This window comes from Larus michahellis, chromosome 9 (genome assembly GCF_964199755.1).
Source record: "Larus michahellis chromosome 9, bLarMic1.1, whole genome shotgun sequence".
Lineage (NCBI taxonomy): Eukaryota > Metazoa > Chordata > Aves > Charadriiformes > Laridae > Larus > Larus michahellis.
Genome location: NC_133904.1, coordinates 22,849,095 through 22,872,023, shown reverse-complemented (window position 1 = coordinate 22,872,023; position 22,929 = coordinate 22,849,095). Strand labels below are relative to the sequence as shown.

Sequence of the window (22,929 nt, the reverse complement as noted above, 5' to 3'; positions counted from 1 at the left end):
CAGGGTCATCATGGGGTGGCCGTGATGGGTCCCCACCTGGCTGGCACCGTGTCCCCGCGGCCCAGCACAGGCTCCCCAGTGTCCCCAGCACAGGGTCACCATGGAACCAGTGCGGAGCATCTGTCCTGGGTCCCCACTGTCCCCAGAAAGGTCCCCATGGTCCTAGGACAGGGTCCCCAACGCCACCAGCAGGAGGTCCCCAATGTCCCCAGCCCAGGGTCCCCAACGCCACCAGCCTGGTGTCCCTCCATGGTCTTAGCGTGGTGTCCCCGGCACAGTGTCCCCATGGTCCCAGTGCAGAACATCCATGTTGGGTCCCCAGAGTCCCCAGCACAGGGTCACCACGGTCCCAGTGTGGAGCATCCATCCAGTGTCCCCAGGAAAAGGTCCCCATGATCATAGGACAGTGTCCCCAATGCCTCCAGCATGAAGTACCCAATACCCCCATCACAGGGTCCTCAGTGTCCCCAGCCCAGGGTCCCCAACATCTCGGCCTGGTGTCTCCATGGTCTCAACACGGTGTTCCCACCACAGTGTCCCCAGCCCAGTGTCCTCAACATCTCGGCCTGGTGTCCCCATGGTCTCAACACGGTGTTCCCACCACAGTGTCCCCAGGCCAGTGTCCCAGTGCAGAGCATCCATGATGGGTCCCCAATGTCTCCAGCATGTGGTCTCCAGCATGGGCTCCCCAGCATTCCCAGTCCAGGGTCCCCAGCCCAGAGTCACCATGGATTCCCATCACTGGGTCTCCAATGTCCCCATCACAGGGTCCCCAGCAACCCTGGCCCAGGGTCCACAACATCTCCAGCCTGGTGTCCCCATGGACTCAGCACAGTGCCCCCAACCCAGTGTCCCCATGGTCCCAGTGCAGAGCATCCACATCGCGTCCCCAATGTGCCCAGCACAGGGTCTTTATTGTCCCCAGCACAGGGTCCCCACTGTCCCAGTGCAGAGTGTCCACAGTGGGTCCTTAGTGTCCCCAGCACAGGGTCCCCATGGTCCCAGTGCAGAGCAGCCATGATGGGTCCCCAGTGTCTCCAGAAAAGGTCCCCATGGTCCTAGGACAGAGTCCCCAGTGTCCCCATCACAGGGTCCCCAGCATTCCCAGCCCAGGGTCCCCAGCACAGTGTCCCCATGGTCACAGTGCAGAGCACCCAGTTGGGTTGCCAGTGTCCCTAGCCCCGGGTCCCCAGTGACCCCAGTGTCCCTGGGGGGTCCGTTGGAGGCTGAGGACCCTCCCACCCCACCCCACCCCACCCCACCCCACCCCACCCCACCCCAAACACCCAGCGCCGCTGCCCGCCCGCACAGACGGACCCTCTGGGCCCACCAGCCAGCTTGGGTGTGCTGGCATGCTGGGGCGGGGCGCGGTCCCTTTAAGAGCGGCGGCCACTCTCCACCCGCGTGCGCGGCGGGTGCGCCACCGCCTCATTGGCCGCCCGGGCGCGTGCGTTACTTAGCGCTTTCCACTCTTTCCGCGACTTGCGCGTCCGCCGGAGAAAGGAGTCCCGGCGCCCCCAGCGCAGGCGGGGCGGGGCTGGGCGAGGCGAGGCGAGGCTGGGCGGAGGGATCCGCGCGGGGGGCGGTGCTGTGGAACGGGCCGGGATCACCTTGTCGGGGCGGGCAGCGCGGCGCGCAGAGCGGCAGTGGCTGTCGGCAACGACGGGTATCGGCGGCAGCAGCGGCAGTAGTAGTAGTAGCAGCAGCAGGTAACGGCGGCCTGAGGGCCAGCGGGCGGGCGGGCGGGCGGGCGAGCGAGCGAGCGAGCCGCCGCGGTGCCCGCCGCCATCACCACCCCACCCTCAACCGCCGTCACCCTCCTCAGGCGCCGGCGGGCGCGGGTCTCCCTCAGGCGGCGGTTGAGGGGTGCGGCGCGCCCTGGGAAGGTGCGGGTGCTCCGCGGGGCGGGGGAGGCATCTCGGCGGGACGGGGGTTTGTGGGAGGGTGGATGCTGGTCCATGAGGTCGGGTACCGGGAAAGGGGTGCGGTAGCACGGTTGCGCCATCCCAGAGCCGGCTGGGAGGCTGAGTCAGGCGGAGAGGTCTCCCGGGTGTGTCGTCCCCCCCTCCCCCCGGCTCCGCCGTGCCGGCCCTCACGGTGCTTAAACCGGCTGGTGATGCTGCGGCCGCTTTACCCATCCCCCGGCGGGGGAGGCCCCTTCGCAATTAATCTCCTGCCGTAATTACGCCGCGCCCGATTGATTGGGACGGTCCCTCCAACTGTGAAAAACGTGTTTAAGCCCTCTCTGCCGGGCATGAATAGCGCTTTTGTCGGGCGGACAATGGCAGCCGCCCCACTGTCTCCTCAGATTAATTAGGAGTAGGTGGCAACCTCTAAAAACCACGCTTTGTTCCGATAAGGAGAGTAGTTATCGGTGGGGCCCAGGTTAGCAGAAATCAGTGGTTCACGGAGGTTTTTTGTGATGTTAATGGCTTGACTTTCTGGCCGCCGCCCGCTCTCGGGATGGGCTGCTGCTGATCCTGGCTTGCCTCAGCCTAAAACTTGGATGAAAAAAGGTTTTTTTTTTTCTGGTTACTCGGACACCTCCAGGGAAACTCGAGGGCTCGTTGTGCAACCAGCAGTGCTTAATTAAAAAAAAAAATCAGTCTCAGGCACACAATTTTATGCCCTACATCCCACTTATAAAGCAGAATTTAGGCTAATTTCGAGGAGTTGGAGTTTGGTGGCCCAACGGGTTTTGCGGATTCCAGCTTTTTTCCGAGCCATCGCCAGGTTCACGAAGGCCTTTTCTTGCCGAGCAGGAAGCTCCCTTGCCAGCCACGTGTGTGAAGCGGGGACTCTTGCCTGCGAAACCCTTCCGAGAAACTTTTACTTTCACTAGATAACGAGCTTGCGGTGCTGCCTCTCACCCCTTTGCTCGAGCAGCCTGCGTTTTTCTTTACTACCTCCTCCTTTATCCGCCCAAAGTCGTACATTTTACGAAAACCTTAATTTCTTTGCGTTAGATGCGGGGGGGGTGGAGGGGGGTGGGTGATCCGACGCCAGCGTTAATTCCCTTTCCACGTGCTGAGCTGATAATTTAATTTAATGCAAACAAAACGTTTCCCAGGCTGGCCGGACCACGTGCTCGTCCTTTATCTGCCGAAGATGGTGCCGGGGCCTCTGCAGCGTGCGGTGATGGGTGGCACGTACGGAATGGGGCTGCAGTACCTTGTCGCTGCCGCCCACAGCTGGGCGCGCAGCAAATCCCCATCCTGGAGCTGGGGATGCAGCTGAGGGATCTATATTTCCACCTAGAGTTATATTTAAATGTAAGAAAAAAGAAAAAGACAAACAAAAAAAAAATCCCAAAAAAACTTTCTCTTGTAATGCAAAAAAGATTTTTACACTTTCCTTGAAGGCAGCTGGGTGGTTTCTGCTGGTGCAGGGCCAGGCTGAAAGGCTCCTTGTCCTCTGTTGGAGCAACACACTGCAAGGTTAAGTCAGTAGGTGTGCCTGCACTGCAAATACCCTTGAGATAAGTCTTTCTTGTCGCCAAATATCTGATGCTTGTCACCTCTACTCGCTTAATTTTTTTTGTTAAGCCTCCTGTGTGCCTTTGCCCTCCAGGGAGGGCGGGCTCAGCTAAGGCAAGGCTAATCCATCTGCACGCAAGGAAAGCACAGATGTCGGCTGGTGCTTGACCATCCCGGCCCCCATGGCTTCTGTGCTGAAAAGCTAGAGAGGGTATCTCCATTGTGGAGCGGTGGGTCTCACCTCCTGTGTCTTGCTGCTGGGGAGAGCATGTGTCAGCTGGGAGGAGGTGGTGGCTTCTGGGTGCCGTCCAGCCCTGCAGAAGGGAGGTGGCATTTTGGGGTGGCCATCTTGTACTTACATAACGGCGAGACGGCACCTCCTGCAGCAGCCACCCAGGGGAGAACGTGTTGTCCTCTCTCTCTGGCAGAGGGCTTGACAGGCTGCGTTAAAAGCCTGCTTTGCTGCAGAGCTGGAGATTTTTTTGTTGTTGTTGAGTCCCTTTAGCTTCTGTAATGAATAAAGCTGATGTTTTTCTAGTCTTTTTTTGGGAATCCAAAGGCCTGCCTGGTTTCATAACACAGCCCTTCTCATATATAAGTGCTAACTCAAACCATTTCTGCCTCTGGCCAGGGACACTGGGCATGAGCAGCCTTGTTCTGCAGCGTGAGTGAGGTTGTGTAAGCCAGGCTGACCCATGCAGAGGTAATAAAACCCTTGCCTGCTGTGAGCCTGCAACTTTTACCGGCAGTAAAATATCTTTGGCATGGCGGTAGTTAATGCTGGTCTTCTGCCTGGGGACAGTCCCTCCCAGGCCTTGTCACTGCAGTTTCCACTTCCCTCTGTCACCGCTTGGCCCGGGGTGGGGATTGCCCTGGGGATTGCTGGTGCCTCTTCTTTCTCTTTCCCAGAGGGCAGATCTGGAGGTGCCGTGGATTCAGGCTTTCTCAGCCGACCGCAGAATGAGCTGGCTGGACTTAGTCACCTCACTACTGCAAAACCGGTTGTCCTGACCTCAAATGGCTCTTTCTAGAATATTCAAGAGCTGGGGAGTTACCAGACATCTTTGTATGCCCTGTCTGTAGCAGAGGCAGCCCAAGTAATAAACTTGGGTATTTAATCGTTATGCCCCTGAGGAAGGAATTTAGATTTAATCAGTGCTGGAAACATTCAGGCTTTGTAGAGGATCGCTTACCCCCCTTCCTTGCTCAGCCCAGACTGAGTGCTCAGTGTCTTTAGGTGTCCTTGATGTCCTTGCTCCTCTGTTTGATTTTTAAAAAAAGCAAGCCTGGAGTACTGGGAAATGCCAGACATTCCTGTTATATTTATAAGACTGGACCTTCCAGTAGAATTCAGTCTATTGCTTTGTAAATACGTGGTAGTGGGAGGCAGGAGGAAGTATAAAAAAGTGAAGCTGTTTTGGTAGCAGGGCACGGTGCTGCGGGCAGATGGGTATTTGGAAAACTTTCTGGCTGCTGCATTTCTGCTCTCGCCCCTGGACAAGGTCATGGCGTCTCCTTAATTTTTCTGAGCTCACTGAACTGCTGGAAAATCTTACAAAGGGGATTCTGATGGGGAACTTAACTCTGCTTTCTCTTTATATATTTAGAAAGACTTTAGGGGGTTTAAAATTATATTTGCAAAGGACTTGAGTAGGTGTGGGATTTCCATGAGATAGGGAGAACTCACCTGCCTATTTTTAAAAACTTCCAAGTCATGCTCTGGGCGCAGTTTCCGCCTCGGGATCCCGTTGTTTCGTATTCCTCTCATTCCCAGAAGCTGCGCAGACCCGCTCGCCCTTCTGTGTGTGGAGGTGATTTCCCAGCAAAGCTTTATTTTTTTTTGGCATCTAGAGAAGCCGATGCTGCTCCGCAGGTGTCAGAGGATGCAGCAGCAAGTGTTAGAGGGCTAAAACACAATGTTTCAAGGCTGACCAGCGAGTTTTCCTATAATAATGGGACTTCGTCGGGCTTTTTATGTGGGCAGACCTTCTTGTACTGACTCCGGTGAATCAGCAGTTTCTGGCAGGGCTGAGGGAAAAGAGGCTTTGCCAGGACAAATTATGGTTTTTTTTGCTGGCCTGACTCCTTTATGCCGCATGGGGAGCCAGGCGCTGGTGAGTCAGGGCTGCCTGCAAGAGGATCCGCACGATCTGCACGTACGTGGGGAAGGTCTGCAGAGCAGAAGTGGCTGAGGGGAGGAGCGTCGGAGCCAACAGAGCTTCTGCGGCACCGGGCAGGCACATGGCAGGCTGGCAGGGGATCTCCCTGCCTGTATCTTAGAGGCATGGCTTCATTCTGGTCAGCCCTGCTAGCTTTGACAAAGCTTTTGGGTTTATTACTGCCTCTGTTTCAAAGCTGAATGCACTGAGCCAGCTGGTGTATGCAGCTAACACCATTTTGTGATTTATTGGGTTGTTTGTGGGGGTTTTTTTTGCTTGCTTGGGGCAGGCAGAACAACCCCCCTGCCTTTAGCAGAGCAGCAGCCCCTGTTTCTACAAGCACCATGCTAAAGGCATCTCCTAGGTGAAAGCAGCTTATACTGAAAGAGCAGCCTGCGTGCCCAGGGGATGAAGTTTGAACTCCAGCCACTGACTAGTGATCTGTCTGTGCTGGTAGCCACCTTACGTCACTCTCTTACTGGGGACTTTTTAAATGCCGGCAGTCTAGCCTGGGCAGGTCGTAGAGGACAAACGGCTTTTAGCTGCCACTGCTACCTCAGAACCTTGAGAAGAAAATTATTGCGGTGTGGCCTGAGATGTGCAATTAGAAATGCCTGGGGGCACCAGCACTGCTGGGAAATGAGTGTCCTCCCATCCCAGCAGACTGTTCAGCTTCAGTTCAGCTTCCTCTTGGGATTTTGGGCTGTTCCTGCTGTTGTGGAGATGCTCTAGTCCTGCAGAGGCAAGCAGCCTGAGTTCAGAGAGGTTTTTTTTTTTATCCAAATGTTGAAAATAAATAAATAAATGGTTTTAAACTTTGTGGTGTTTTTCTGCTGCCCTGAATGAAGGGGAATGCAGGGGATGGGGGAGACCCACAGTGTCTTCAGCCTGCTGAACCGTGATGAAAGAAATCTTCGGTCTTTTATATGTTCTGTTATATGTTGTGTTTAATCAACTCAAGCCTACTTGCTTGTACAGGCTTAAAGGATGGGTTTTAAGCTTAGGTGGACTTTGCTGTGATTAGGCATTTCTTGGCAGAAGACTACCTGTGTAAGAGTGTATCTGCAGTCATGCTAGCGCCGAGCTGCCCCAGTCCCCAGTTGTGATGGGAAATGCAGTCGAGGCCTGTAGGAGAAATGACTTGAGAGCTGGGAGGGAGGAGGCAGAATCTCTGCCTGTGCACTCAAGTGCTTGAATTTTGTTGCGTTGTGTAGCTCCAAGGGAAGACTGGCAATGAAGAGAAGCTATGAAGGGAACTTCTGCATAGATGGCAGGTGAGCGCTGGGTGGTGTATGTGGGGGATGACAAATGTGTCTTGCCTGTATCTTAAGACTCTCAAGTAGGAACATAAAGATAGTTTGACCCAGTAGCAGCTTTCTTGTTACCTCCATATTCATCACATGGGTGTGTTGGTATCTCTGCTTGGTGAGCAAGTCCGAGTGATTCCTAAACCTGGCACCGCTTTCATCTCTTCTAGACACAGGATTCCATCAACGATGTCGAAGCACCACGATGCAGGGACCGCTTTCATCCAGACCCAACAGCTGCACGCTGCCATGGCGGACACCTTCCTGGAGCACATGTGCCGCTTGGACATCGACTCGGAGCCAACCATTGCAAGAAACACCGGCATCATCTGCACCATTGGTAGGCGATTCCTAGATAGGAGAGAATTGCAGCTGTGAAGCCCTGTGTTGGTGAAACTTGTTAGGGAAATTGTGGGAAGGCTTCAGCTTTCATCCCTTGCCAGGGCTGAGCCTTGTGTGTTGCAAGAACATGACTTTCCCATGGCTGCCGTACCCATGTTACTGCTAGGAGTGAATCCAGTAGCTGGGGAAATTGGAACTGGTCAGGTTCTCCTGTGCTCCTCAAGGCAAGTTAAAACAACCATTATTGCAGTAGAGATGAACCCCTTCAGCACTGAGCGAGCCTGGATCCATTATGCCTTTTGTCTTCCACATGAAACAGCCTGACGTGTGTGGGTTATCTCATTATTTTTACAAAGTTAATATTCAAACTGTTTCTTCCTCCTAGGCCCAGCCTCCCGCTCGGTGGAGAAGCTGAAGGAAATGATTAAATCTGGAATGAATGTTGCCCGCCTCAACTTCTCTCATGGCACCCACGAGGTAAGGGTGGGGTCTGAGCTGATATGGCCCTGGCTGGGCTGTGTGCGTGTGTCTGCTGACCCTCTTCCTCATGGAAGAAGGAAATCCAGCTTAGTCCAGACCAGCCTTGGTGTGGGGAGGCGAAATTTAGCTCTGCTTCTGGGGAAAGTATGCTGGTTGTACGCATCGAGCCTGTGTAATTGCTGATAACATTTAAGTGCACTGGGCCATTTTGAAAGCTATTCCTGTTGGTTCCACACCCTTCTCTCTAGCAGGGAGCCAGGTAACTGATATTTCACTTGTGTGCCAACTGCTTGCCATGAAATCCTTTGATTCTTCCTGATGTCCTGCCCTTTGCTGTACAAAGCTGCTACTTCTCAGTTAATTGCAGAAACGAAGAACGTTTGTTCCTGTTTTGCTGCACACCTATGTGGGAGAGCAAACTATCAGTTGTCCATCTCAATTATTGTTTTGTTGCTGGGGGTTTTGCAAGCAGAGGATCAATGAATAACCTTGTCTCAGAAGAAAACTGTTAGTGATTTGAAGTAATTACTGTGCATAATTGAAAGAATTGGACTCCTGGGTTTGCTCGGCTAACGAGCTGCTCTGGTTGGGTTCCTGGCAGTCATGAGGTCAGCACCATGGTACTTGGGGGATGTGGTGTGGGGAGCTTTTAAGAATAAGCTTGAAAGAAATCAACATTGTTGGTGTCAGACAAGCCCTTATTGATATAAATAGATGAGATCCTCAGTGATACTGGAGGAGCCGAGGATCCCATTCCAGGTTGCCTAGAATGCCACCCTGAGCTTTCCTGCTGAGGCTTTTTTTTTTTTTACCCTGGCTGCCCTCCAGCGTTCAAAATGTCAGACGGTAGCCAGTAGCAGCTGTAGGTGGCTTTACTTACTGAACCGTGAGCCTCATCGTGCGTTACAGCTTGGCCTCTCACCCTCGTGGCCTTTAAAGGCCACAGGGCACTGTCAAAATCAGAAGGCTCTGATGCTTAACTGCAGAGAACCGTCAGACCTTGACTAAATACCCAGGAGTGGTGTTGGTGCGTAGGCTGCAGTTGGCAAAATCTGCCTGAAAAAAGGGTGGTGTGGAATAGCTCTGCCTCTCAGTAGCCAAATGGTGCTGCTGGGTGGCTTGGCAGGGAGCTGGTGGCCAGGCTGAAACTGGGAATTTTCACACTGTTACTGCCCAGCAGAGCTGCTGCTGTGGTTTCCGTACTTGTTAGCTGAGGTCGAGGACAGGGACTGTGGCTTTCTGTTTTGGGTAAGGTCTAATTGCACACTTGATACACATGAGGTTAGATTACAGCGGAGGCTGGTCTTGCTGTCATCTCCTATTGAGTTTGACTCTCAGCCGTAGCCAGTCTTAAGTTTGAATTCCCTCCTGGTTCTTCTGAAACACTCCCAATTTCCAGTGAAGCCCCCAGGGGTTTTCATCTGTCGTGAGCACTTTGGTTCTTGTGTCCACCCTAAAGCGTTCAGCAGGGCTTCAACTTCAACAGAGATACTCTAGCACCTGGCTGCAACACTTTTATATAGAAAGAAAATAGCTTTTACTTCCAACTCTGCCTGCATTCCTGTTCTGCATACATAACTGTTCAGGAAGTCAGACGCCCTAGGAGCCAGTTAGTCATCAAAATCAAACTAAAAAGGAAATAAAAATTCCAGGTGACTGGGACCAGATAAATGTAATAGCACTGTTCAGGCAAGTTTCCTGTACTGCACCCATTTAAGCTCTGGTGCATGAAAGGGTTGGGGCCTTCCCAGTCTCAGCTTGCACACTTGATCAGTACACTCAATTTTTCCTGCTCTAAAGAGTGAGCAGTTGCCGTGTACCTCTGACTGAGGGCATGCACATGAACTTTAGCATGGGTTTTCCTGGGCCCACCTTCCTGGGGCTGGATTATTGTCCCCATGATAGTGAGGTTGGCATGTGGGGCTCGTGTCGAGGCAGATGGGTGGTGTGGGGTGAGCTGGGTGTTTCCAGGTGAGTTGGGTGAAAAGCTGTTGGTCTGTGGTACAGAGAGGGGAAAGGGTATTTCTTATCTGCAAAAGCCTGTCAAGTGTTACACAACTTGCAGTCAAGGTTATCTCTTAATGTTGTTTAAGCAAGTAAAGTAAACTGATCTGCTGGTCATCTGAAGCTCAAATGAGGTAGTCAGGGTGGGAATTTCCCCTCGGAACTCTGTCCCGAGACTGGCAGCATGAGCAAAATGCTCTTGCACACATTAAAGTTTGGAAGCAGGGTGTGTGGTGCTGGAGTCCTGAACTTCTGGCTGTGATTGCTTTGGCTCTCAAAATAAAATGTAAATATTTAGGTGGATAATGTGCTCTTAGCAAATCCCTTATCTTTAGGGGAAATTCAAGCCAAAGAGTTAGAAATAGCTTCTCCATCTGCACTTGCCTAGGGGACTGATAAGAGGGGTCAGGCTGGAAGTCTGTGGGGGAGTCAGCTTTGCAGAGAACAGCATCCTCCCCTCCATGCTCCGTAGGGAGGAGGAAAACAGCCATGGATGGCAGTCACTTAGCTGTGACAGGAGTCCTTTCATGCACACAATCATCCAGCTGCCAGCACTGCTGATGTTCTGCCGTGCTGAACAGGCAGATGTTCAGCAAAGCTTTCAGACAGGTTCTTCCTAAAGGCCTGTTGGTTGGTGGACCATCTTCAAAGGGCAAATGTGTGTCCTGATGGAAAATCACTTCAGCCAAGCGCGTGGGCTGTCTCTTCGAGTTGTCCTTCTGGGCTTAGAACTGGGGGCACCAAAGGTGTAGATAGGTAACTGTTGGACTCTGCATTCATGCAGGGAAGGCTCTTGTGTCCTCACACTGCTGTTCTGGAAGTTCAGTCTGAATTAAATTCTCAAGTTAAAACTGAAGTTGAGCATAATGTGAGAGCAGAGCTGTCAGCTTGGGCAGCATTTGGGGGAGCGTAGTGGTCTTTTTCATAAGCAGTGGAGTAGAAATGGGCTGAACATCTCCATCTTTTTTTTCCTTGCCAGTATCATGAGGGCACAATTAAGAACGTGCGAGAAGCTACAGAGAGCTTTGCCTCTGATCCCATCACCTACCGACCTGTGGCTATTGCACTGGATACCAAGGGACCTGAAATTAGAACTGGACTCATTAAGGGAGTAAGTAGCTCTTTTTCCTCCCAGTTCTTTCACTGCATGAGGCTAGATAGCGTGTCATGCCTGTGGCCTTTTCCAAACAAAAAATATCTCTTGGAAATGAGGTAACAAACCAACTACCAGAAGTTTTGATGACCTGCTGCAGGCTGCGAGGTGGTTGTGTGCTGGTTTTTACTGTTTTTGCTGAATCGCATGTTTTGACATGCAGAGTGGCACAGCAGAAGTGGAGCTGAAGAAGGGTGCACCGCTCAAAGTGACCCTGGATGATGCCTTCATGGAGAACTGTGATGAGAACACGCTGTGGGTGGACTACAAGAATCTCACCAAGGTTGTAGAAGTTGGCAGCAAAATCTATGTGGATGACGGTCTGATTTCCTTGCTGGTTAAGGAGAAAGGTGTGTAACAACTGTTCCAGCTATGATTATTTGGTTTTTCCTCAGAATATATTGGAGCTTTCCCTCCAGTAACTGTTTTTTAGCTTGCAGTGGTGTAGTAAAGAAAGGAGCATGTGGTTTTTAATGCTGTAGTGAGACTTTGAGCAAAACTTTCTCTGCTTCAAGTGTAGTTAAGTTTCCAAAAACTAACTTCAGCTGGGTTTCACTAGACTGTCATCTAAAACACCTCTTCAAAGGTGAATGTGTGGTAGGGACATACCAGTGCCTGCGATCAAAGCCTGTTCAGCCAGATGAATTCATACTTTTTAATGCAGGATTTAACTAGTTTTACAACAAAGACCCTGAGTTTTGTGGTTAGAGACAGAACTAGCTTTAACTGGTAATGTAGGGGCAAGGTTAGTTCCACAATACTTCCTTTATAGTGCTGCCTAAACTGCTCTAGCCTCAAGGTATTGCCTCTAGTCCCAGCGTGTGTAGGGACATGGAGGTGAGGCTTTTGGGGGTGCTCAGGTTGGTGTGACAGGGCTCCTGCATGCAGAAATGCACCTTGGAAGCTTTTCTGGGGGAGGCAGTCCCAACCTCCTGGATGGAACAAATGGCATCTTGTCCAAGGACAGCGTAGATGTGTTTTTAAATGGGGCTGTTGCGCTCCCGTGGGTAAATTGCAAGCTTGTGTCTTGCATAAATCTGTTGAAGATAGCAGTGATGCGCTGTTATCACGTGCGGTCGCTGTTGGTGCTGCTTTTCTCAGGCAGGGAGTGGTGTGGGAGCTGGCAGTGGGGAGCCTTCTGGTAAATGCTGACCGTGAGAACGCATCTTTCAGGCAAGGACTATGTCATGACGGAGATTGAGAACGGTGGCATGCTGGGCAGCAAGAAGGGAGTGAACCTGCCTGGCGCTGCAGTTGACCTGCCTGCAGTCTCTGAAAAGGACATTCAGGACCTCAAATTCGGTGTGGAGCAGAACGTGGATATGGTGTTCGCTTCCTTCATCCGCAAAGCTGCTGATGTCCATGCTGTCAGGAAGGTGCTAGGGGAAAAGGGAAAGAACATCAAGATCATCAGCAAGATCGAGAACCATGAGGGTGTGCGCAGGTGAGCTTTGTGCAGGTGACATTTCAGGTTTGTCACCAAGTATTAACTGAAGAACATAGCCCCTTTGCGTTGTAGTCAGGACTTTTGATCTCTGGCTTGCCAGCAGTGGCAAAGTTACTAGTCTGAGTAACAGGGTGGTAGTGCAAGCCGTCAGCTAATGCCGTGTGCGTGGGACTTGACGTAGCTGTGGTATGAGGAGTGGGCTGTGTAATGGCCACATGCCCTGAGCTCCTGGGGACAGTGTCACAGTTGCCCTGCATCCCTAAACAAATCTGCGATAGTCTTTGTAGCACGTGTGAGTTCAAACTTAGCAAACTTGCCATTCTGGATGCAAATTAGTGAGCTAATGCTTGGGAATCTCCACATCTGTGACAAACTATCAGACTAAAATATCTCGGATGAACTCACGCTCCTCTTGAACTGTTGTTGTGAAGCTTTAGAAAGCTTTATACAGCGCTTTATATGTGCTATGACTTGCTTTTGTTTTTCTTCATCCTACCTTGGTGTTACAGGGGACCAAAATGTCACATGGAAAGGCTGTGTGCCAACAGTGTTGCTGTGTATCGCACTCCAGAGCAATGCTCCCTTTCAGAGGGGGAGGACAGAACAGATGGGAAGGTGTGTTGTTGAACAAATGGTTTAACAAACCTCTTCTCTTGCTTTCAGGTTTGATGAGATCATGGAGGCCAGTGATGGCATTATGGTGGCCCGTGGTGACCTGGGAATTGAGATCCCTGCTGAAAAAGTCTTCCTTGCCCAGAAGATGATGATTGGACGTTGCAACAGGGCTGGCAAACCCATCATCTGTGCCACTCAGGTATGCAAAACTCAGTGCTGGCTTGTAACTGACAAAGTCTGGCAAGGTGTGAATGTCAGTAGCTGTCATGGCTTGATGAGATGTCAAGAGCAAAGAGGTTTTGCTCATAGCTGAATACCTCATCATGAGGCACTTCTTCAAAGATGTGTTTGGGGTCTTCCCCAGTAAGGTTACAAGACCTCCTGTGTGGCTGCTGAAGGCTTTACCCCTCAAAACCTCATGCAGTGTGAGCCTTTTGGGCTGACTAAACAAATTCTGGGGAAGAAAATTACTTATGCTTTGCCTTGGCATTTTGTAGCAGCACACCTCTGTCTAAGTGAAATTTGCTAAGGTTCCCTGGTATCTTACAAGGTGCGCCCACACTGCAGCATCAGAAGGAACTGAATAAAAGATCCATCTCCTCATTATTCTGGGAGCTGCTAGGGAGGGAGGGAGAGCTGATGCTCAGTTTCACTGGTTCCAGTAGGGATCATGTGCAGACAGTCCTTGTGCACTGGGAGGACTGGTTTCCTGGCTGTGCTTGCTCTGCACACAGGCTGTGGAAGTGAAAACCATCTCTAGACAGTAATTGTCAGGCAAGGTTCTGGATTTACAGAACCACCTCCTTCCTGTATCACTACTGAAATGTGACTGAAATGCTGCCTCAGGCGGTATTCCATGAGGAAATGAGTGATGTTTGACCGGTGGTGAGCTGCAGCAGGGAGAAAGCTGAGCACCTGAGGAAGTTAAGAGCTGGCCAGGCTTTGATGTGTGGAGTTTTAGCTTCTGGGAGAAGGGTGCAGGGAGAGTTAACCTCATGGAAAGCTGTCCTGTTTTTTGATCTCTTCAGAGCAGGTGCTTAGCAATGGTGGTGGTTGCTGTTCCGAGTTTACTAGCCTGCATGTATTATATAAAGAATTTAAAATCTTGTCTTGTATGAAGGTGACTTTAGTTGGTGCAGACCTTGCTGTTTACTTATTTCTTGATGGAAAAAACCAAACCCCTAGGTGCTAATTTGGGAATGTGGCTGGATTTGAGCTTTCTGTAAAGATGTCTAATGTGATGCTCTGCTCTGAAGAGCTCTGAGTTCATTGGACCAAGCCCTGTGCTGAAAAGTTAACTTGGAAAGTGTGTGAGCCAACACAGGAACAACTACAAAACCATGGATGAAAGGCAGAGAACAAATTTAATCCTGATACCTTGCGGATCGGGGGATCTCCAAAGCAGCACCCAGGCAGAGCCATGCAAGTGGGGGACATGGGCACCACAGAGCGAGAGTCCTCTTTAGCCAAGAGAGTGAGAGTTCAGACTTGCTATTCTCTCCTGTATTTCAGGGGTAGAACAGGTACAAAACAAAATGGGTTGTGTTTATTGCTGGTAGATGGTTTAATTTAAAGCTGGTCAGGGACCAAGCCCCTCTCTGTACTGTACCCATGGGAGAAGTCTTCTCCCAGAGTTTTGAGGCTACATCCTGTCTTCTGCCCTATCTATGAAGTATATTGAAGTGCACTAGTAAAAAGAGCAGCTGGTTCTTTCTGCGATGTCTTGATTTCCTTGGACTTGTTCTTCCAGATGCTGGAAAGCATGATCAAGAAACCTCGCCCGACCCGTGCCGAGGGCAGTGATGTTGCTAATGCTGTCCTGGACGGAGCGGACTGCATCATGCTCTCGGGAGAGACCGCTAAGGGAGACTACCCGCTGGAGGCTGTGCGCATGCAGCACGCTGTGAGTACTGCCTCTGCTCTGGTGCCCCGCATCTTCTGTGTGAGCCAGGCACCGGAATGTCTAATTGTCTCTGGTGCTAGGTGGCAGCACCTAGCAGCCCAAAGTAGCGATTTCTTTGCACTGTGAGTGTTTCTTTACCTACTGTGGTCCTGAGAGCCTGAAACCTCACTCTGCTCCAAACTATTGTTGGGCAGAGCTGAGAACTGCTCTGCAGTGCTCTGAAGTGTAAAACTTCAGATTACTCATATTAATTTTTGTTTAGGCCAGGGTAAAGGTTTGTTGTGTGTGTTTTGTTTTTTTTTTTCTGTTACCTTGGTATGAGTTTCTCCAAATGCCCTATTCATTTTGGCATATTAAATGCCTTAAACTTCTCCACGGTGAAGACGCTGCTTAAGCAGTTTATCTGTAGATAATGAAAGGTATCAGCTGACTCTTTTGGGGGTGGGGGGGTGGGGTGAGGAGGAGGCTTGTGAATCTGATTTACAGTGACGTTGCATTCAGCACCTGGTGTGTTTGGTGTTGGGGGTGTTTGTTGCACAAGTACTGACAGCACCATATTTTTACATGCCTGAACTGCCAGAAACCTCTGCTCTGCTTCGAGTTCACCCAGCTCGCATTTCAGCTGATAAAAAGCCTGATGTCAAGGATCTACAAGGATCTAACTTCTCCCCAGTTAACACTGCTGTGAATCACAGCAGTTATAACTCTCACCGGTTTTATTTGCAATTTGGGTTATATAGATTAATCAGCTCAGCTAGTGTTTGTTTGCAGTGTGTTACATAAATATCTTTTATGTGGTCAATATGGAGTGGTGTGTTTTGCACGTGGCAAATGCAAAATATGACTTGATTACTAGGCAGTGACTGCTGGTTTACAGGCTGAACACTAACAGTGCACCTGAAAGGTTCTTCCTCAGTTTTCACCCCCTAAATCGCGAGGGTTGAGGTTCTACTAAGAGTTGGAAACTTGCTGCAGCAAACCTTAGGCCTGGGTTTCCATTCTGGCATTAATTCTTAGACTCAGGCAGGTTGTATTGTACCTGTAGCCTGAGCCCAGGGTCCTTTGTACGTGCTTCCATCTTCCTGCAGACCTGGGAATAGCGGTGTTCACTCTGCCAGGCCCCTGCAGAAATGCCAAAGGAGGAGCAGAGGAGCAAATACAGATTCACTTAATTTAATGTAACATGGCGCAAGCAGCAAGGTGCCAACTCTGTGGTGGTAAGAGCACGTCCCCCTATGGTCAGAATCTTTCATCTGAGCTAATTTACTTGGTGGTAGTTGAGAGAAGCCCTGCCCAGCAATAGTGCCCTGAATAACCACGGTCTGAAAACCTGCAGCATGGCCAGAGCAGATGAATATTTCCATATCAAGTGGTTGTAGTGGGGGGAGAGCACCTTACCTCTGGTAAAGAGCAGCTCCTGTATGTATTCCCCAGCCTAAAATTGGTATGAGTTTGGGTTTATATAGTTGTTTTTCCAGTTCTGCTATAGTATTCCAAGTCAAGCTCCTCTTTACTTGGTGCAGTGCGGACAGAAGACATGGGCTGTGATGCTGAGAACAAGCAGGGTCTGTGCGATGTCCTGTCGTTGCACCTCTAAGAGATGTGACTTGTCTGTGCCTGACCTGTCCCAGCAGCTTTGCTGGGACTCTACTGTGGTTTCCCTTACTGATCACGTTCCAGCCAGCCTTGTAGAAACAAGCGTGCTCTTCAGTAGCTGGCATCTCTGTGACAAAAATGCCTTGTGTAGCAAGCTTCCAAATATTGGGCAGGTTGTTTCCGGCTTGCAGGAGTGGGCTTCCTTCCAATTCCAGTGCATGATCCACAGTTGTCTTCAAATGCTGTCCTGGCCATGCTGTATAACGGGACCGAGGTTTAAATAGCTGTTCCGTTCCCCTTTTTCCCGCCTCCACCCTGGTATCTCCACCCATGTACCAACGGGAAACCCTCTAGCCATTTCTCTGAGTGTAAAGCCAACTGTTGACATGGAGTTAAGAATTGCTGTGCCCTTCCACGGCCACTGTCAAAACAGACATACTTATTACTAATTATGTGTAAGAGAATACACATATTCTCTTACAACTGGGGAATGTGGGCTTCCTTCTAAACTGGGGTTTGCTCTCCGTGTTGTGCAGAGCTGCCTGCCCTTGGGCCAGGAGCTGAAGACAAACTGCCTCACTGCCAGCTCTTGCATTTGGAGCAAGTGTTGCATTTTATTTAATGGCAAGTATAAAGCCAGGAGTAAGAAAAGTGACTGCCCTAGGACTGGAGTTGGCACTGGACTGCTGTTCCGGCCTGTCACATATGTCCTGTTATTTTTAGACATAAGATACTTAACTACTTTGGCTTAAACTGGTATGTGCAAGAGGGATAATTCCTAGCATCACATAAAATAATTCATTAACACTAGAGTAGCAAAATTCTTATTTGGGAGGGGTCTAACTCCAAAGCTTTCTTTATAAGGGCACTTCAGTCTCTGCTTAAGCATCCACTTGTCACGCTTTGTGGAGCGGCTGCTCGCTTTCTGGAGTAACTGGATGAAGTTGTCCTTGAAAAGATGATCAACCTTTGCATGCTTTTCTGGTCTCTGCAAGCCTTCTTTATGGGGTTGTCAAGGGCTAATGCAGTCTTCTGAGATGAGAATTGTCTTTCAGTGTGAGTGATTCCCAGCGCACTGGGATGAATACATTAGTGAGCTTGTTGCAAATGCTGAGCCTGAACAGAAAGCCCTCAGTTGTGCCTCTGCATCCCTCATCTGTCCAAGTCTGGCACTGTACAAATACCCCAAAGTACAGCTGGTGACAACCCGATAAGGAAGACTTGTTCCTATTTATTTTTTCCATTACCGAAAGGGAAGTTGGTACAGCACTTGGAGGTGAAACTTGGTTGGCTCTCAGGTTAAACTAAATCTTTTATAGGCTCTCAAGTTAAACTAAATGTAATGAAGTTGAGAGAGACTTTCTCCCAACTGCAGGGTTGATGTTGAAAGCGCATTGTTTGCATGTTGGGCTCCATGAAGCCTGTTCCAGCAGTGCTGTGTTTGGGGAATACGAAGCGGGGACATGGAGCTACAGAAATTTCTTCTTGAGGAACTGCGGGCAGGACCATCAGCAAGGTCCATTGCAGGCTGGTAGATCGCATCAGAGTCTCTCAAGGAACTAATAAGCAGCCGCAACAAATTGTGGTCCAGCTCTGAGCTGCCTTGCTCTGGTTCCTGAGAAGGAACTGCGTTTGTCTGCTCTGGAAGGGCTCCAAAATACAGCAAGAACGCCACCTTCTAAATGCTGCCCAGGGACCAGAGCCTGCAGGTTAAAGGGCACAGTGAGGCAGCCAGCACGGCTGTGGCACGTTAGACTGGGTGGCATTCAGCAAACTCACAACCTGAGAGCCAAAAAGGGTTTCGCAGCCTGACCTTTATATCCTCTTGCATGCATTACTATGACAATAAGCAAATTAACGTGATCTTATGTTACTCTGGTATATCTTTCCTTCTTTTCTTTCCTCTTTTCTCCTCCTTCCCTCTTACTCGGGCCTGCAGATTGCTCGCGAGGCTGAGGCCGCAATGTTTCATCGTCAGCTGTTCGAAGAGATTTTACGCCTCAATGTTAACAACAGGGACCCTGCCGATGCCATGGCAGCAGGCGCAGTGGAGGCCTCTTTTAAGTGCTTAGCTGCAGCCCTGATAGTTCTGACCGAGTCCGGCAGGTAGGGCTCAGAGAGGGGGCTTGGTGCCAGTCGTTCCCATGAGTAAAAACACGCTCCGTTCTTTCTAACACTGCAAATACTTAGCAAGCAGCTCGCTGCTATGGTTTCAGCCTTGCATAACCGCTGCGGTCTGAGTCGAGCTCCTCTCTGTGGCAGGGAGGGACTGCAGGTAGGCAGGAGCAGAGCGAGAGTGCCTGGCAGTTGGCATGAATGTCACCTGAGTGTGGGCTTGGCAGGGCGAGGTGACTCAGGAGGTGCCACCAATTTTGAAAAGAAACCTCGAGAATGGCGTGGTTCCTCTCTAAGATGTGCTGAGTGTTGTGGCCATCACCCCAGTGTGTTAAACTAAATCTGGGCTCGCTAATTGGTAGCTCTTAATGTCAAAAGCTGATGGCATTTGTGTGACACCGTGCTGATAGTGCACCTCGCCTTCCCCTGTGCTGCCCCGAGCGACTGACGTGAGTGTTGTCTTCCCGAATGCGTGTTGCTCTTATAGATTGCCCGGGAGGCCGAAGCCGCCATCTTTCACAGGCAGTTGTTTGAGGAACTGCGTCGTCTGACTTCCCTCAACTGTGATCCCACGGAGGCCGCCGCTGTTGGCGCTGTAGAAGCGTCCTTCAAGTGCTGCAGCGGGGCCATTATTGTCCTCACCAAGTCTGGAAGGTAGGAGGTGACAGCTTCCCTCAGGTCAAACCCACTTCCTGACAGGGTCGGGGAAGGAGCCTGGCAAAAAGATGGCTTTCAAAGTCTAGAGCTGTAAGTGAAGCCTGGGTTTTGGCAGCAACTGAGAGCCCAGGCCGCCTGCCTGCCATGCCGGTTCCTCAGGAGATGGGCAGACATCTCAAACATCTGCACATCCGTAACTTCTGAGTTCCTTAGCCTGTCTCTGCCAGCGTGGCATCAGCTCTGAGCCCTGCCTCCCCTTGCTGCTCCGAGTGGCATCTCTGCCAGCAGCGCTGGCTGGAAGAGTCAAGGGAAAATAAGTGTTGCAGTTTCAATTCCAAATTCTTGGCAAGAAAGCCTCGGTTTAACAGTAAGGCAGAAGTTCAGTGGATGCAGAATCTACTTATTTATTTTTTTTAAAATTGAGGCTTTCATAGTAGCATCCAAGCTCTAGGTCCCTTGCTGAACCTTTCAGGCATCAGCTCTGCTTGCTGAAGCCCAAGGAGCGAAGAGGGATGGCTTAGCCTGGAATTGTTAGGCAGGGAAACTGGAAGCCTTGCAAATTTCCTCTTGAAGGCTTCCTCCTGCCTGTCTGCGAGTAATGTCACTGAACAGGCAGGCAGCTGGCAGGCACCCAGCAGCCCGGTGCTGCCTGCGTGCTCAGAGGAGCTCAGTGCCTTGGCTGCAGGTGGGAGACAGCAATGCAGACGTGCTGGAACTACATAGTTTAGGATTTCAATCCAGCGACGGTGACAACTGCCGAGTAGAGACTCCCTCCCTCTCTTGCGGAGAGGAAACTGAAGCCTTGCTGATCAGCTTTTCCATCTAGAGGAAGCGGGCTGCCCACTTGCAAAGCACGTCCGACCATAAGTCTCAGACTGCTTTCTGGAAGAAAAATCTAAATTTCTTGCACTGGAATCAGACGAAAGAAAAAGCACAGCAGCAGAGATGCGATTATACACCCTGGGCACAGTCTACCCGAAGATCCGGACCATCGGTGAACCCTTCACCCAAATTTACAGCTCAAAATGGTCTGAAGCAGTCACTTCCTGCAGCGATGAGGAGTGACTATAAGCACTTGAGCTTCTGGATACCCTCGTGCTTCTTATGTTTCTTTGTAAAAGGTTCCAGTCTTACACTTGACCTTTTTAAAGAGATTTGAACTCTGATATTTAAATATTTTTAGCTGTGGATTCTGTTACAGCCTTCGAGTACCTGGATCTCCTAGAGCAGCTCCCGGGAGGCTGCTTGGACAGCGTGGGAAGGATTGTCTGAGAGCTGGCACGTGTGTCTGGGTGCTTTGAGCAGACTGCTGCTGCCTGCTTTAAGCAGTGATCTCTTTGAGTATTGCTGAGCTTAGCTCCACTAAACAAGGCTGCAAAAGCTAGGGGAGATACGGGCGTGCTCGTGGAGCTGTAAATACCATGGCCTTGCCGTTTTCATTTCCGTTTATTTGCAGATGCCCTCTGTAAGCAGTGCCCAGGGAAAGGGAAGCCCCAGTCCCCACCCAGGGTGTGCTGCTGGCTATTTTAAGGCATTTTAAGCGCTCTGTGCCCAACTTCCTGGTATAAATTTTGGCCTGGGTTGCATTTGCTTCCTGTTGGGTGTGAGAGCAGAGTTCTGTGCGGAGAAGCCAGCCTGTTTGCTGCCTTTGGAGTGTGAACGTGGCTGGGAGGCAAATGGCTTCCTCCTTGGCAAGCTTTGGGCAGCGCTGCTGGCCCTGGGCTCTTTCCATTCCATAAACTGGGAGCTCCTCAAAACAGAGGGAACTTGCAGGGTCCCCCATTGAGATGCCGAGGACTGCTTGCAGAGGCCAGCATAAATGGCACCTCGCCACCTTAACATAGCAACAGAAACAAACACGGGCTTGTTTTCGGGACCAAAACATGCAGATGGCACTTCCTAAACTGGGAGGTGAGGGGATTTTCACCGCGAGACTGGAGTAGGGACTGTCACCAAGGGATGGCCTTTGGTGGTGGCCGAAGGGGAAATTCAGCAGAGCGTCAAGCTCCTTGGTGAGCTTGGCTCTTGCCAGCATCTCCTGCAGCCATCCTCTGTGTTCCTCCGGGGGTTTTGTGGAGCCCTCCAGGGTGACAAGCAAATCTTGCTGTTGCTTGTGCTCCCTGTAGCTGTGCTTGTGGTGCTTCACCTCCATCCTGCTTCCCTTCTAGGTCAGCACACCTGGTGTCCCGGTACCGCCCGCGGGCTCCCATCATCGCTGTGACCCGTAATGACCAGACAGCGCGCCAGGCTCACCTCTACCGGGGCATCTTCCCCGTCCTCTGCAAAGAACCGGCCCACAATGCCTGGGCGGAGGATGTGGACCTCCGTGTGAACCTGGGCATGAATGTTGGTGAGTGACGCTGCTCCGGCCTCACCCGGGGAAAGCTCTGGTGGGACCTGGTGGTCCTGAGCACCTCCGGTGCTGCTTTTTGGGGTTACTGATGGGGACAAAGGGAGGGGAACTGGCTGCCTGTGTGGTAATTGTGCCCAATTGGGAAACAGGGGACGGCAGTTGCATAAGCACAACCACATCCGATGGAGAAATAGTTTGACATGGTGGCCTTAAAGTAAGGTTCCAGCAGAAAACCAGGTTGGTTTTAACCTGATCAGTGCTTGAACAGGGATGCTCATCACTCCTGAGAGACAGGAAAAGCTGGGACGGGGGTGACTCCATTCTCTGTCCTTTCTCCAAACCCTGTCCTGTTGAATTTCAAGCTCCATGATGCAGAGGAGCCTCAAGCAGAGGTCCAAAATGGGTGGGCAGCAGGGGCATGGGGTCTTGATACCAAACTGCTGTTCTGGGATAGGTTGCCCCACTGTCACCTTGGTCACCCGGGGAGTGGGTGACAAGCACTGTCCCCCCTGTGGCAGGGGGACCCAAGCTCTGACACCTCCCTCTCTTCTCTCCTAGGCAAAGCGCGTGGGTTTTTCAAGAGCGGGGACCTGGTCATCGTGCTGACAGGCTGGCGCCCTGGCTCCGGCTACACCAACACCATGCGCGTGGTGCCTGTTCCCTGAAGGGCCGATGCCGACCAGCGACCACCTTCCTTCCCCCATCCCCTTGCTCCCCTCGCGTTAGACCAGCCGTCGCTTGCGATGTTCTCCTTGTCCCTAGCGTGGATGTAGGTTGCTAAACACCACCCAGTGCAGCAGCAGCAGCAGCAGGGGGAAGAGACCTTAAATCACTAAAAAAACCAATACTTGAAGTGTTTAGTTTTTTTAAAAACCTCTCCCAGTAGTCAAGTCCTGCCCCGATGTATGTCGGAGTCAGCATAGGAGGTTCCCCGTAGCCTAGTGACTGTCCTCAGGGTGTGACATGTCCTGTTGGGGGTGACAGGGAAGGGGAGAGGTGATGTGTGGTCATCCCCTATCACCCCCCTTTTGCTCCAGGGAAGCTGCTACCCTCCCCCACCTCCCCACAGACCAAATCCAAGGTGACTCCAGACCCTCAGGCTGGTGGTGTGTCCAGGGCTGGGGTTAGAAGATGCTCCACCACCCGGTGCTCTGGGCTTCCCTTGCTCCCTCGCAGCCCCCTCCCCTCCTTTAGTCGTGTGTGTGTGTGTCTAGAGCCTTCTCCCCCCTGCCCCGCACTCCCAGGGGCCCCTGGGGCGGCAGAGCACAACTCTCCATCAATAAAGAGAAGCTGAAGCACCCGCCGGCCTGCCCCGATCCTTG

The 22,929-nt window shown here is 51.2% G+C and overlaps 1 protein-coding gene across 6 annotated transcripts; it reads left to right on the top strand.

Annotated features, from left to right (window-relative positions):
- Positions 1-1,412: 1,412 nt before the first annotated feature.
- On the top strand, positions 1,413-22,907 carry PKM (pyruvate kinase M1/2). 6 transcript variants are annotated; one of them, XM_074600855.1, is made up of 12 exons: positions 1,481-1,709; positions 6,850-6,909; positions 7,113-7,282; positions 7,670-7,761; positions 10,748-10,879; positions 11,085-11,271; positions 12,095-12,365; positions 13,032-13,182; positions 14,734-14,886; positions 19,085-19,251; positions 21,423-21,604; positions 22,166-22,907. In XM_074600855.1, the coding sequence occupies exons 2-12, from the start codon at positions 6,869-6,871 to the stop codon at positions 22,270-22,272; spliced, it is 1,653 nt and encodes a 550-aa protein (XP_074456956.1). In that variant the 5' UTR covers positions 1,481-1,709; positions 6,850-6,868; the 3' UTR covers positions 22,273-22,907. The 6 variants fall into 6 exon arrangements, with proteins under 6 accessions (XP_074456957.1, XP_074456956.1, XP_074456959.1 ...); XM_074600858.1 differs by lacking the exon at positions 19,085-19,251 and adding an exon at positions 18,422-18,588 and having other exon boundaries at positions 1,485-1,709; XM_074600852.1 differs by lacking the exons at positions 1,481-1,709; positions 19,085-19,251 and adding exons at positions 4,819-4,978; positions 18,422-18,588.
- The last annotated feature ends 22 nt before the right edge of the window (positions 22,908-22,929 follow it).

Coding starts and splice junctions, on each gene's coding strand:
- PKM (XM_074600852.1), top strand. CDS start 4,923: ATGGGTATTTGGAAAACTTTCTGGCTGCTGCATTTCTGCTCTCGCCCC. Junction 11,272..12,094: donor CTTGCTGGTTAAGGAGAAAG/GTGTGTAACAAC, acceptor CGCATCTTTCAG/GCAAGGACTATGTCATGACG. Junction 13,183..14,733: donor CCATCATCTGTGCCACTCAG/GTATGCAAAACT, acceptor TTGTTCTTCCAG/ATGCTGGAAAGCATGATCAA.